The following is a 15,496-nucleotide window of genomic DNA, read 5'->3' on the forward strand; positions in this document are numbered from 1 at the left end:
CACGCCTGACCTGCATTTCTATCAGGCTTCAGTTTGCATGGCCTGTGTTCAGTTAGTGCTCCAATCAAAAAAACTAATTAGCCATTTAATCTGACACAGTCGGAACCAAATGTGCACACAAACCACACCGGAAGAACTGGGGAGACATTTCCATTCATAAGATCAAACCTACACAATGCATCCTCACTGCCTCTCAGATCCAACTGCACGCCCATCGCTGCCGTTTCAGAGGGCAGTGCGTCTGTGCGGCGCTGAGCTGAAGTCTTTATCAGCCGCTGAACTCTGCCTCCGCGTATCAGGCCAGCTACAAGCAAAACCCTCCTGCTCTCACACACGCTGCTGTACAACAAGGCTTAAGTGCTCTTCCCTCTGGCAGGCTGTGCTATCAGGCAGCCGCCGTGATAAACCAGGGCAAAAAACAATAAGCAGGGACAATGTTACCAGGCTTTTCTCTCTCTTCAAACAGGTCTGTGCAAACAGAAGAACAGAGCTAACTACCTCATCTCACCACTTCATTATACTTCACTATTCTGAGCATTTGTTTGAGACGTCCTCAAATGGCATTAAAATAAGCTCCGCTTTGAGTTAAAACCTGTGTTACTACGGTTATTTACTTTGGGTTTAGTTAAGCCTTTACACACCCCACTCCAGCCCAGTCCATTCACACACTGACCCACTCCAGCACAATCCACACTCACACTGACCCACCTCAGCACAATCCACCCTCACACACTGACCCACTCCAGCACAATCCACCCTCACACACTGACCCACTCCAGCACAATCCACAGTCATACACTGACCCACTCCAGCACAATCCACCCTCACACTGACCCACCTCAGCACAATCCACCCTCACACACTGACCCACTCCAGCACAATCCACCCTCACACACTGACCCAGCACTGACCTAGCACAGCTGAGATCAGCCGCAGAGCATGCTCCCGAATGGCCCTGGATCAGTCTGCATGTCTGTCTGGCAGTAGCAGCAGGTACAGGATTGGAAAGACTGGTGCAGTTTCTCTCTCTCCCCCTCTCTCACTCTGACTACCCTGTCTTTTCCTTGTCTTAGTCTCAGGGAACAGCAGTAAGTTTAGTAGGTCAGTTATTTCTGGTTCAGTTACGATAATTTAATTGATGACTTATCCTCCCACAAAGCAAGAGCCAGACATGAGGCAGACAGTGTTAGGCTGTGCAGATCCTACACATTCCATTCAACAGATCACCGCCAGCTACTCATTCATTACCTGATGCAAGCAGCCCTGCACACTCCCCACTGCGACCTAAACCTGCACTGCCTGTAATCACCTCACAGCTTCATTCCTCCAAGCAAGTCTAACACACACACCTCCTCGCTGCGTAAATCCCATAACCACCTGCCACTGCTCTGGTGGTTCCAGACTCCTCCTCTGCCTAGCTGTGACCTCACTCTTATTCGGGTGGGTTTTGGAGCACTGGGTTCCACTGCGTTTTCCCTGTGAGGCAGATCAAACCGACTGCAGCCTCAATCACCTGTATGAGCCTGAAATACATTTACATTTATTCTTTTAGCAGATGCTTTTATCCAAATCGACGTACAAAAGTGCAAATAGTGGGCAAACAACAGGCACAAGGGCAAGATGTGTGCAGGTCATACAAAGCAGATAGTGCTGAGGCTGAGCACAAGGTCAGTGTAGCGAGACAGAACTAATCTGATCTGAAGTTACACATATCAAATACAGTTACTGAGACAAAGTGCTGCTATACTGGCCACAGGCTGCTCTCTATGGCCCCTGCTATCCCCGCCTGCCCCAAGCCTTCATGGGTAATTTTGTACGGACAGATAAGCCTGTCCGCAGGGGGTTTTGGGGTCCCGGCAGTGCTGCCACAGAGGGGTATTAAAGAGAGGAGTGTTGCACAGTGCCGTCCCGGGGAGGGGGATGCGTCAGCCCTGCGCCGAGCCGTCCCACCCACACGCTGAGAGAGAGCGGGACACGCCCGGACCAGCACCACTACAGCACACTGCGGCCCAACACGCTACACAGCACACCGCGGCCCAACACGCCACACAGGATCACCGCGGCCCAACACACCTGCAGCACACTGCGGCCCAACACGCCACACAGCACACCGCGGCCCAACACGCCACACAGCACACCGCGGCCCAACACACCACACAGCACACCGCAGCCCAACACGCCACACAGCACACTGTCATTAAAATGCCCCGAGGGCTTCAGCCAATCTGACAGCGCTCGGGGGTCCAACCCTGAACCCCTTTACTCAACAGCACTTCAGTCAATGAAAAAACTGTGGACTGTGACCCAATGACTCCTCAGACACCGGGAGGCAGTGGGTTCAGTCCCCAAACACTCTGCAGCGCTCTGGGTTGAGCGGGCCAGGGCCTCATCGCTCTGTGATAAACTGATAATCTCCTCGTCGCACAGAGGAGACAAGTCAAATGTATTGTATGTATTTTTCTGTGCTGAGATCCTGCTCATGGTTCTCAGGGTGATTTTCCAAACTTTGGCCATGTGGTAATAGAAACCCTTCCTGCCCATCTTTTCTGATAAAAACCTAACATGCGTCTGGTAACCATTTCCTGTACATTACCACTGTATGATTCCATTTCCTGTACGATTCCACTTCCTGTATCAGATGTTATTGTCCTCCTCTAGTCCCTGCCTGGGAGTCTGACAGGAAACTTATTGAGACATGAGGCCACATTCTGTGATAGAAAGCACCAGCACTCACTACAATAACACTCATGGCACTAACACTAACACTCCACTCACTACACTTGACACTCCAGTCTTACCGTGCTAAGACTCCGATCACTGCACTAGCGGAATCACTGTCTGGAGTGTAAGTTTCATGCAGTGACTGTGCTGTAGATAGGTCTGTAGATGAGCAAAGAGGTCCTGCATGTTTAAACAGGTCAGAGAGACCCATAGCGTGAAACCCACAACCGGTCAGAGTCTCAAACTGTGCCTAGAGCGTCTCCCCACATCACTGTAGGAAATCATCACCACACTCCAAACGCAGGAACAACTCCACAACTGCAGCCAGCAATCACGCTCCACAGCCTGCATGCCTTAATGCAACAGCGGTCACGCTCCACAGCCTGCATGCCTTAATGCAACAGCAGTCCGGTCACGCTCCACAGCCTGCATGCCTTAATGCAACAGCAGTCCGGTCACGCTCCACAGCCTGCATGCCTTAATGCAACAGCAGTCACGCTCCACAGCCTGCATGCCTTAATGCAACAGCGGTCACGCTCCACAGCCTGCATGCCTTAATGCAACAGCAATCACGCTCCACAGCCTGCATGCCTTAATGCAACAGCGGCCACGCTCCACAGCCTGCATGCCTTAATGCAACAGCAATCACGCTCCACAGCCTGCATGCCTTAATGCAACAGCGGCCACGCTCCACAGCCTGCATGCCTTAATGCAACAGCAGTCACGCTCCACAGCCTGCATGCCTTAATGCAACAGCGGTCACGCTCCACAGCCTGCATGCCTTAATGCAACTGCGGTCACGCTCCACAGCCTGCATGCCTTAATGCAAGTGTTCCGTTCAGCTAAAGGCTGCAGGCCCTGCAGCTCTGGCCCATTACGGCCTATTGGGTGTGCTAAGCAGATAATCCATACTCCTCAGGCACCGGGGGAAAGTGCAACGGAGAGAATCCCTGCACTGTAATTACTGCTCTGACTGGCTCAGTGTCAGTGTTTACCTGTTTGAAAAGATACCTCAGATACAGACAGTACAGCATCACCACAGAAACCAGAGCCCCCCAAGAACCAGCATGAGCCCAGCAGAAGACATCATCCATGACCTGCCCTTGCACCTCACTGTGTAACGCTTCCCCAGACATCCCTCTGCTTTAACTCTGACACTCAGCAGCGCCTCCTGCAGGACAGGTTTAGGAAGCACTCCTTGGCCGTGGGGATCTGGGTCAGGAGTTTAATTAAGCACAGAGGATGTGCTCCAGAAAGGAGTGTGTTATTTAAAGAGCACGGTGCTCTGGACTGCGCTCGCCCCAGAAACTGCACTGGCCCGCATCCGAGCCTCACTGCAGCTCCCTGCCTGCGCATCCGAGCCTCACTGCAGCTCCCTGCCTGCGCATCCGAGCCTCACTGCAGCGGCCTGCCTGCGCATCCGAGCCTCACTGCAGCGGCCTGCCTGCGCATCCGAGCCTCACTGCAGCTCCCTGCCTGCGCATCCGAGCCTCACTGCAGCGGCCTGCCTGCGCATCCGAGCCTCACTGCAGCTCCCTGCCTGCGCATCCGAGCCTCACTGCAGCTCCCTGCCTGCGCATCCGAGCCTCACTGCAGCTCCCTGCCTGCGCATCCGAGCCTCACTGCAGCGGCCTGCCTGCGCATCCGAGCCTCACTGCAGCGGCCTGCCTGCGCATCCGAGCCTCACTGCAGCGGCCTGCCTGCGCATCCGAGCCTCACTGCAGCTCCCTGCCTGCAGCTCCCTGCCTGCACAGTCGCACAGAAAAAGATAAAAGCAAACAAATACTGTGCTGCCTGACCTTTCCAGCCCCTCGCTTTCAGACTTCATTAAAAGGGGAGTGAAAGCACAGGGGATGCACTGAGCCGCTCTCAGGGGCTGTCTTTCCACTGGACGCTTAAACACTCACGCTCTGCCTCCATTCATTCCTTTTTATGTCCAGTTTTTCCCAGAGGATGCTGGGAATTCTGCCAGCAGTAAGACCTGACATACTTGGTGAAAAAGCATTGTGGGAGGAGCTGTGTTCAGCCTTGACACGGTAACCCAGGCCTGACCCCCCTCCAGCATTCACAGGCCAGGCTGCAGGTAGCTTCCCTCCCCAGCTGTGGAAGTCTTAGCGGTTAGCAGTTCACTCATCAGGACACTCCTGCTACAATGTATTTCATGTTATCTAAAAGCCCATCGATTCTGCCCCTCGGCAGAAAAATGGATTCAGGTCCTCTTTAAAAAAGTTTAAACCTGTACCGTTTACCGTCTGCTGCGCTGAGCGATGTGCACTGCAGAGCAGGAGCACCACGTCTGAAAGCATGTTTTTACTTGCATAACGTCAGCTGTGTTCAAAGAAACAAGTCTCTGCCTTCATCCTGACATTTGAACAATTAAAAACTGTACCAACTACTGAGCATTTATTTCTGACTCAGACTCCAGGGATTTAATAGCAAACAGGTGTATGATACACCTTCCTCCCTCCCTCTCTCTCTCTTCCTCTCTCTCTACCTCCGTCCCCCCCCCCTCCCCCTCCCTCCCTCTCGCTCTCTCCCCCTCCCTCTCTCCCGCTCTCTCCCCCTCCCTCTCTCCCTCTCTCTCTCTCTCTCTCTCTCTCTCTCTCTCTCTCTCTCTCTCTCTCTCTCTCTCTCCTTCCGCACCCTACAGCGTCATGCACTTTGTCCCCTAAAGCAGTGGCTATCTTCAGATGACATGTTCTACATTTTAGAAGACAAATGCAGACACACACACAAATCTTAAGGACAGCACACTGATCTTGGAGAGCACATCCCTGCTGTTTTGTCTTGGGAGAGGTGCTAGCACAGCGTTGCCATCTAGGAGGCCACTGGGGGTACTGCAGGTGTGTGAGTCAGCCCTGACAGTGATTGATTCCTGCTCTCCCAGAGGTGACAGCCTGTGGATCAAACAGAATGAAAAGCAACAGGAGGAGCAGGGAGGCAGCACAAACACTCAGCCGGGGTGAAATAAGAGCAGAACCCCACATCTCCACCGCGCTGTCACTGTGACCCCCCCCCCTCCCCGACAGGCAGGCGCGCGCGCGCACGCACACACACACACACACACACACACACACACACACACACACACACACACAGTGCGCACACACACACACACACACACACACACAGTGCGCACGCACACACACACACACACACACACACACACACACACAGTGCGCACACACACACACACACACACACACACACACACACACACACTCACACCAGCTCACACACACACACTGCGCACACACACACACACACACACCAGCTCACACACACACACACACACACACACACACACACACACACACTCACATGCACTCACATACTCACATACTCACACACACACTCACACTAACTCACACACACACACACACACACACACCAGCTCACACACACACACCTGCGCACACACACACACTGCGCACACACACACACTGCGCACACACACACACTGCGCACACACACACTCACACCAGCTCTCACACACACCAGCTCACACACACACTCACACCAGCTCACACACACACTCACACCAGCTCACACACACACACACCAGCTCACACACACACACACCAGCTCACACACACACACCAGCTCACACACACACACCAGCTCACACACACCAGCTCACACACACACACCAGCTCACACACACACACCAGCTCACACACACACACCAGCTCACACACACACACACACACACACACCAGCTCACACACACACACACACACACACACACCAGCTCACACACACACACACACACCAGCTCACACACACACACACACACACACACACCAGCTCACACACACACACACACACCAGCTCACACACACACCAGCTCACACACACACACACACTCACACACACCAGCTCACACACACACATCAGCTCACACACACACACACACCAGCTCACACACACACACCACTCACACACACCAGCTCTCACACACACACACACACCAGCTCTCACACACACACACTCACACCAGCTCACACACACACACACACACCAGCTCACACACACACACCACTCACACACACCAGCTCTCACACACACACACACACACACCAGCTCTCACACACACACACTCACACCAGCTCACACACACACACACACACACACACACACACACACACCAGCTCACACACACACACACACACACACACACACACACACACACACACACACACACACACACACACACACACACACACACACACACCAGCTCACACACACACACACCAGCTCACACACACACCAGCTCACACACACACTCACACCAGCTCACACCAGCTCACACACACACACACACACACACACACACACACACACACCAGCTCACACACACACACACTCACACACACCAGCAGAGGTGTGAGTGTAGACAGGACACACAGACGATCTGCAAATGCAGATTTTAATGGACCACCCCCCTCCACATGCCACTGTCATTACTCATCCAGCTTAGTTATTACTTATTACAAAACCTCTGCATTTACACACAGACACACAAATATGCTCTGTGGAGCAGCCAGACTTTCAGAGGCAGAGGAATGCAGGAAACCTGCCTGATTCCAGACATATTTCAGAGCAGGAGTTGCACAAATCCGGCCACAGCTAAAACAGACATCTGCAAGTTTCAGTTCTAAGAGAATGCTGTGGTTTTATCCAAACAGTCACGATGGCTCAGAAATTTCAAAGGAGGCACACATACCTGGGCACATGCACATATATGTGAGAGAGAGTGTGTGGAAGAGCAAGAGTGTGTGTGTGCAAGTCAGCGCGAGTGTTTGTGTTTATTTACGAGTGTGTGCGTGTGTGTGTGTGTGTGTGTTAGACAGACTGGCACAGAAAGCTGTGTGCTGTGCTTGAGCTGTGGATTTGGAGCTCGGCTTCACGGATTTACTGACAATTATGTGACAGTCAGGGGGATGAGAGTGTAAACACAGGCGAGATGGAGTCGTCAGGATGACAAAGTGACGTCCTTTTATTTCACCTGGTACTCACCCTGCACTGGCAACACAACCAAAAAAAGGTACTGACCCCCCCCCACTCCCCCAACCTGCACCAAACCCCCCCACCCCCCAGCAACCAGGACAGAGTCCCCCACCCTCCAGCCAGACAGTCAACAGAGCACAGCACAAGTTCACCACCCACCACCCCCGGTGCTGCTGGTTAATTCAGCACCTGAGATGTGTTTGTGTCAGGTGGCCTTTTGCTTAATTAAACGGGGTGAGTGAGGACACAGCAGTGTTTGGCAGCCCTTTATTACGACATGCTGTTCGCCCTTTCTGCCCCCCCCCCCCCCCCCCCCCCATGACTCCAGTGTCATGCACCCCCGCTTCCATCTCACACAGCACACACACGTCAAACCTGCCAGCACTCTGTCACCTCAAGGTCAAATACCCCCCACCTCTGCACAAACCAGGTGGCCCCTCACACCATGAAAGAGCACCACTAAGCACCATTGTCAGAAGAGCCCAACGGATTTCCCCCCTCCAACTGCTGACTTCAATTATGAAGGCGTGTGTGTTATGGGCGTGCACGAGAGGTAAACCAGGAGGTAAACTGTGCTAAAAGCATTCGTGGTCTAGGGTGAAACCTCCCATGCCACACCCTAACATTCCCTGCACGCCTCCCTCAGCTGCACCACAGTTGAATTATCCTGGGCTTGAAATGGCAGCCAACAAAGACAAAGGTGCTTACCGGGTTGAGGCTCCTCACTGCCCACAACGCGATCTCTCTGGCGTCCCCGGCCAGCTCCAGCGTGCGATCTTCAACTTGGCCCGGGCCAGCTCAGCGTGCAGTCTTCAGCCAGCTCAGCGTGCAGTCTTCAGCCAGCTCAGCGTGCAGTCTTCAGCCAGCTCAGCGTGCAGTCTTCAGCTTGGCCCGGGCCAGCTCAGCGTGCGAACTTCAGCTTGGCCCGGGCCAGCTCAGCGTGCAGCCTTCAGCCAGCTCCAGCGTGCAGTCTTCAGCTTGGCCCGGGCCAGCTCAGCGTGCAGTCTTCAGCCAGCTCAGCGTGCAGTCTTCAGCCAGCTCAGCGTGCAGTCTTCAGCTTGGCCCGGGCCAGCTCAGCGTGCAGTCTTCAGCCAGCTCAGCGTGCAGTCTTCAGCCAGCTCAGCGTGCAGTCTTCAGCTTGGCCCGGGCCAGCTCAGCGTGCAGTCTTCAGCTTGGCCCGGGCCAGCTCAGCGTGCGAACTTCAGCTTGGCCCGGGCCAGCTCAGCGTGCAGTCTTCAGCTTGGCCCGGGCCAGCTCAGCGTGCAGTCTTCAGCTTGGCCCGGGCCAGCTCAGCGTGCGAACTTCAGCTTGGCCCGGGCCAGCTCAGCGTGCGAACTTCAGCTTGGCCCGGGCCAGCTCAGCGTGCAGTCTTCAGCCAGCTCCAGCGTGCAGTCTTCAGCCAGCTCAGCGTGCAGCCTTCAGCCAGCTCAGCGTGCAGTCTTCAGCCAGCTCCAGCGTGCAGTCTTCAGCCAGCTCAGCGTGCAGTCTTCAGCCAGCTCAGTCTGCGTTTCTTCCGTTTGCTCAGTGTTTGTGTTGTTTTCTAAAAGCCAGCTGCAGTGCTCTTCCTTTAGGGCATGTACCATCAACCCCCTGCGTGGTTGGTCTCCAGGTTGTGGGGCTTTCACATCTTCTGTTGTACAGTGCAGCACAAGCAGCTCTTCCAACTCTCACCCCGAGGCGGCCATCACCAAACATCTTTATGCCTTCCGGCATTCAGTGACTCCGCCCACTTCCCATGAGACCCAACCAAACAATTAAAGGGACAGGTGCACCTTTACCATGACTCAACCTCAAGCCCAAGGATAATTACCGTTATGAGAATATCTTCCTGCAGCTGACCACTAAATAAATATTCATGGATCTTTAAATGTTATTTTAAACAAATTTAAACAAATTCCATCCTAGACTTAAGGATGTGATCCTGAATGTGCACACAGAAACCCGGTGACGACTGTGGCCGTAACATGCAGGCAAGTGTGTGTGTGGGTGTGTGTGTGGGTGCCTGAGTGCATGCGTGATGGCACACAAATGTGTATCCAATTAGCAAATGAGCTCTAGCTTCTCTTGGCATGTGGAATTCAGGAGGTCCATGCTCTGGAGGTAAGGTGAAAAACACCTGTTTCCATCACACACGGCTTTGCTGCATATTTCTGGGACTCGGCTTTAGTGTCTCTGATGGAAATATGTCTGACAGCTGAGGAAAGCGCTCAGTCCACCGCTGCCAGGCCAGCACACATAGCAGCCTGTCCTCAAACACAGCACCACCACCTGCTTTCATCCTCCCCTCCTGCACCACGATGCAGCTCCTCCAAGATGAAAACGGCCCTCGAACATCAAAGCCAACATCCCACACGCTGCCACTCCGACCTGGCCCAGCACAGTGCACGAGCAGAGTGTGCTGTCACCACCCGCTTTCCCAAGTTCAACACCACTGTGAATAACACACACACACGGACACGCACACATAGACACACACACACATGCGTGCGCACACACACACACACTTTGTAATTACTTGCAACAAAAATTGTCATTAACCTGTGCTTCCCAGTGCGTGCAGAGACCCTCCATTCAGCAGATAAACATTCTATCCAATAACTGCTCCTCCAACTCTTCTGCTCAACTGTTTAATTGAAATGAAAAAAATACTTGTTCTGGCATCTTTAAAAGTTGTCTAAAAACCGTTGTGGATGGCGGGTGCCCCAGGGCCACCCAGGCCCTCCGTCAGGTGTGTCTACGGAGCTGCTCTTTTCCTTTTTTAGCAACTGATTGGCCAGACCATGAACCAACAATGCTGAATATTTTTTGAGTCAGAGTTGTTTTCCTCTTTACAGTCCGCCACCAGCTGCCTCTCCGAAGAGCCCATGCACCAGAGGACGTCTCCTCGCCCAATCAGAGATTCAGAGGGAGAGGCCACACCCCTTATTGATGACATCAGAGAGGCTGATGGAGTGAGAGCCCCCCCTCGCCCCCGGAGGCCGGAAAGGCAGAGAGCGCAACCAGCGCCGCTGCCAAACACCTGTTACTGCCTGTAGCAGCCCGGGACAGCCCAGAGAGCAGAGCCGTGACCTTACCATGGCCCTGAGGGCGTGTGCGGCCGAAACGCCTGACCCTGCAGGCAGAGACCGTCTGTAATCACACAGAAAGGGTGCTGTCTGTGGCCCCCAGAGGAGTGCCCTGTTACTCTCTCCATCCTCTCCCCTCTCTCTCTCTCCCTTCCTTCCATTGAATAAAAGCGCTCTTTTCTGTTCAGCCATTTGAAGACACAGATCAGTAAATAAAATGTTAGTGTGGCCCTGACTGCGGAGCCGCCCTGAGAGCAGGAAATATCGCGACGGGCTGATTATTTGCAATCATGGCCAGCAATGTGCTGCTTAGTGTTTCATTTAAAAACAGGGATTTATGGGGGAGAGGCGCAGCGGCTCAGAGACGAGCGACTTGGCACCCTACCTGCGATACTATAAATAAAGTATTTGGTTTAAACACACACAGCATGCGACACATGTGGGAGAATGAATCAGAGGTAAGCAGGACCGCCCAGCAGGATATGAGGGATTTGATTTCTTTTTTTGGGTGAGGGGTGAGGGGGGGTTCTGAGACTGTGACAGGACAACTAATGCAAGAGAGAGGCGCCTCTGTGGCGCAAACAGGACAGCTCTCCCGGGGACCTGGGAATCGGGCTCCAGGTCATGGATTCCGTAAGCACTGATACTCAGAGACGCAGCAGCGGGTCTAATTCAGCTGTGTTTATATGCAGAGTAGCTGGCCAGCTAGCCGCTCATCAACGTGTTAACCTTTGACCTTTGATAGTAATGGAGACAGAGCAAAGCAGCGCTGTCATACCGCTGTTTATCTTCAGCATGACCGAGGGAGCAGCTTCTACAGCCAGTCACGGCACACTACATGTAGCAGAAAATCCCCTCTCTTCCAAAAAACCTCAGCCATCAACACAGACAATGTAGGGCGACTGAATGTTCAAACAGCCCGTATTTTGTGTTAATATTTATAACATTGTATCAAAGCTTTTTAAAACCAGGTGGTCCATAAGCTCAAGGCATGCGCGTTACACAGCGGGGGTGGATGAGTCCTCTTGATGCGACCCCGGCAGAGTTTTATAAATGAGGATGGGTGAGGATGCGAAATATACTCTTGGATAAAACTCTAGCCAGAGTGGAGACACCGCACTTACTGCGTGTGTTTCACTGCCACGAGCAGAGGACGCCGCAACACAAACACACGGAGGCACGCGCTGTAAATGTCACCGCAAAATTAAATGACCCCCGCGACTACCTCCACCATCTCTCCCCCTGTCATAACACTCAACCGACAACCGATTATTTTTAAACGTGACATGACTTCAGATAATAAGCACCATATGCCTACAGCTAAACATTACCACGAGCAAACATAAATATTATCGTGTGTCATTTTCTACCGCATTAAACATGATGTTACTGTTGTTGCAAAACCAGCACCTGTTCAATATTACGGCACGGTACATCTATCCTGTATCATTATTAAAAAGTCTACATACGTCAAACGACGACGCACAGACACAAAAAATGTTAGTGTATCAGGCGGGACGGCGTGTGCGTGTAGATCTCTACCGGACACCAGTGCGCTCCGCGATTCTGAGTTCACGGGACAATAAGGAACATGTGTTTTCAATGACATTAATACTGGACCTCTCCGTCTGTTCCTGCAGCCCGGCAGTCCTACAGTTCTGTCGCGTTAATTACATCACCTGTTGTGCGTAAATATCAAAGTGACAGATTAAGAGAAATCTTAAGGCATAAAGAGAGAACGAAGGCGGGTGACACACGTGTGACACACCATGGAATAAACAGCACCATGTCGCTCAAAAACATCTCCATTCATGCACTTTGAAACGAAATCAGCGGTGTGGCTCTTCGGCACATACGCGGTTATTTGGTGACTGACACAGGCAGGTGCTCCAAATGACCACTAATGTCTGAGCGAAGCGCATCAGATTTAAAACAGGCAAGCTTATGCTGTCAAGATGGAAGCATCTTTGCGACGCGAATGATGTCAATAAAATATTTATTGAAACAGAAATAAAAAAGTTTAAACCAATCATTTATCGTAAACGGCATCCGCCAAAACGTTTGAATTTGTAACGCGGTGTTGTCGGTGCGATGCGAACGAGGCAGCGCGTCCCCGTTAACAGTTCAGCCGGATGAACAGAGGCAAAAAGAGGCGAAAGTTGGGAGCTGAGCTGCATACAGATGCATCTGGAGACGCGACTCAGTCGCGGTTCGCACGTAGCCGTCGCACATTATTGTCCCCCTCGCAAGCTCCGCTAAATGTGAGCGGCATCAGTAAACTGACCGCCGCAGATTTACCAAAGTAACTGTCCTCTCCCGGAGAAGCAGCGTCGCAGCAGCAGCAGGAGCAGTTTAAACACTGCCAGCATTATTTCCTCACACCGCCGTCTCTGCCACTCCGTTAACCGTTTCACCGTCCACCCATCATCGCACGATTTTAACTGTTTTCTCTTGGTAAGAACACGGACGCACGAATCCCCCTGTAGCAATATAGCCTGTTGTACGTGTCAGTAACAGCAATGCAAAGTCGAACAACATTCGTTTTGGTGCCGCTCGATAACTGTGATGCCTTTGTAATAGAAAATAAATCTCAGAAGCGACTCGGGAGCGAATACGGAATTCCGAATTCCGCGCTTACCTGAGATACGAGGAAGGTTAACAGGATGCGGGTTCCGAGCTCCATCGTCTTAATTCTTTCGCTATAAATTCAGAACAGCGTGTAGGTTTGACCAGCTCTGTTCATAATTCCAGAGTCGAACTGCCAACGCGAGAATAAAGCTCGCGCCTGGAGCTGCCAACTTCCCAAATAGAACTGCAGCCTCATCAGCAAAGCATTGGAGAGGGGCGCCCAGATCTCAGCCAATGGCTTTAGAGTACAGGGGAATTTCGTGAAATCCACAGGAGCACGGCTCATCTGAATCATTCAAGAAAAAAATACGCCGATGTGTTTGTTTCTAATCAACGCAATGATCTATGCACATGTGTTAATAGATATATTAGGCCTACTTTAAATAACGTACGAGAGAGGACTAGTTGGTATTACTGGCACCGCCTTTTAAATATCATTAGTGAGCAGTTTAACTAGAATTTCCAGCCCACAAGAATAAAAAAGTCTAAAGGAACCGTGTGCGTCGCCACTCTGATTGTCGTGGCATTTTTAGCTTTATGTATGTCTAAAGCATACAGCCTGATAACTTTCCATGTATGCGGATTAGAGTTCTCTCACACACACACATTCACACGAAGTCTATGGGAGAGTTTTTCTGAGCCACCAGCGCCTCACACCTTTATTATTCAAATATATTCTTCATTTGTAGGAAAATATGTGGGAGTCTGCCAGTCGGTTAGAAGCGGTCTGTGTTTTCGCCCAAGGGCAGCTTTCTCAAGCACGGGGGTCCGGGTCGCAAGAGGGGAAAACGGGTCTCTGGACCCACGAGGCGTACCTGCAACGCTTTCACCATTGTGCCCTCTTGATGCAAAAGAGGGATTCGGGGGGGGGGGGTATCAATCAGTCTTATTCCACGTGATTCCCCCTCGCTTTAATATGATGATTGTGGGCAGTACAGGAGCACTGCTGCTCTTCTGACCCCCTTTGGCGTGATGCTAATTTGGGGGCCCAGCGCTGATCAGCAGAATGAGAGGTCAGCCTGGTTCTGCATCCAGCACCAGAACCTCTCTGTACTGGGTGGCAGTGGCAGGCAGAGGTGAGTTATACTGCCACCAGCACCTGTGAATGTGATACATGCCTGGGTCAGTGGCGTATCTGCATCTGTCTGCACTGTGGGCATGTCCTGGAGGGCCAGCAGGCCAGAGCGCGACTGTCCTGCTGTGAGTATGGACCCAGTGCTCCTCTTTTACCATGTGGGACAAATATATTTTTTTCATATCATCACAGTGTCCTTTTTCCCTCTTCGTTTAACAAAATTTAATTTGGAGAGGGATGAGGTATGCTAAGTATGACTGAGGTGTGATATGTGAGAGATGAGCTTCTCACAGAGGGACACCCCAGGCAGGGAGGAGACAGGCGACTGGTGATTTACGGGACATAAAATCTAAAGATATTCTAACGGAGGGAGGAAGGCTGGGTGTTTATTACCGCTCTCTTCAGAGGAGCATCTGTCCATCATCTGGCCTCACCTGTGTGTGATGTACCCTTCACACCTGAGATGACAGACAGCTTTCACCACAGAGTGATGGGGTGGCAGAGCCGTCCAGGAGAGAGAGAGATGAAGTGCAGAGAGAGAGGTACTGAAAACAGCGTGCTGGATCTCAGGTCCCGTGCAGGCAGCGGTAACAGGGTGCTAATGAGGAACAGGGGCAGGACAGACCCCTCAGTGTCTCTCAGAGGCTCCCCGGCTCTCCACAGAGGTGATCGGAGCTCTCCCGCTGGTCCGGATGTGAAAAATGAGCAGTGGAATTGTTGTGACGGTTGGAGGAATTGCTTTTCTGAGACGATTCTGCAGAATTTGCTCCAGACATATTTATGAAAGGAGTGGGACGACCCCTGGGCTTTGCATGAGACCTGTAACTTCTGCTGCAAAAGAGGCTGTCCTTCAAAAGGAGGAAAAACCAAACCCATCAGATGAAAAATACAGATGCATATAAAACATGACACTGAGATATAGCATATAATATAAAGTTCCCTGCCTGGGACAATTCTAAGACTCTGAGCAGCTGAGTCCATAGAAACAGAAGAACTA

At 52.0% G+C, this 15,496-nt stretch overlaps 1 protein-coding gene across 2 annotated transcripts in view; it reads right to left on the reverse strand.

Annotated features, from left to right (window-relative positions):
• The window catches only part of cdh13 (cadherin 13, H-cadherin (heart)), a 248,374-nt gene extending 234,782 nt beyond the window's left edge, over positions 1 to 13,592 (reverse strand). For both annotated transcript variants that reach the window (XM_036543625.1, XM_036543624.1), the window contains exon 1: positions 13,435 to 13,592. In XM_036543625.1, coding sequence (XP_036399518.1) covers positions 13,435 to 13,479 — 45 coding nt within the window. In that variant the 5' untranslated portion in view covers positions 13,480 to 13,592. The remainder of the gene's footprint in view (positions 1 to 13,434) is intronic.
• Positions 13,593 to 15,496: the final 1,904 nt, after the last annotated feature.

Source organism: Megalops cyprinoides, chromosome 13 (genome assembly GCF_013368585.1).
Source record: "Megalops cyprinoides isolate fMegCyp1 chromosome 13, fMegCyp1.pri, whole genome shotgun sequence".
In the NCBI taxonomy this organism is placed as follows: Eukaryota; Metazoa; Chordata; class Actinopteri; order Elopiformes; family Megalopidae; genus Megalops; species Megalops cyprinoides.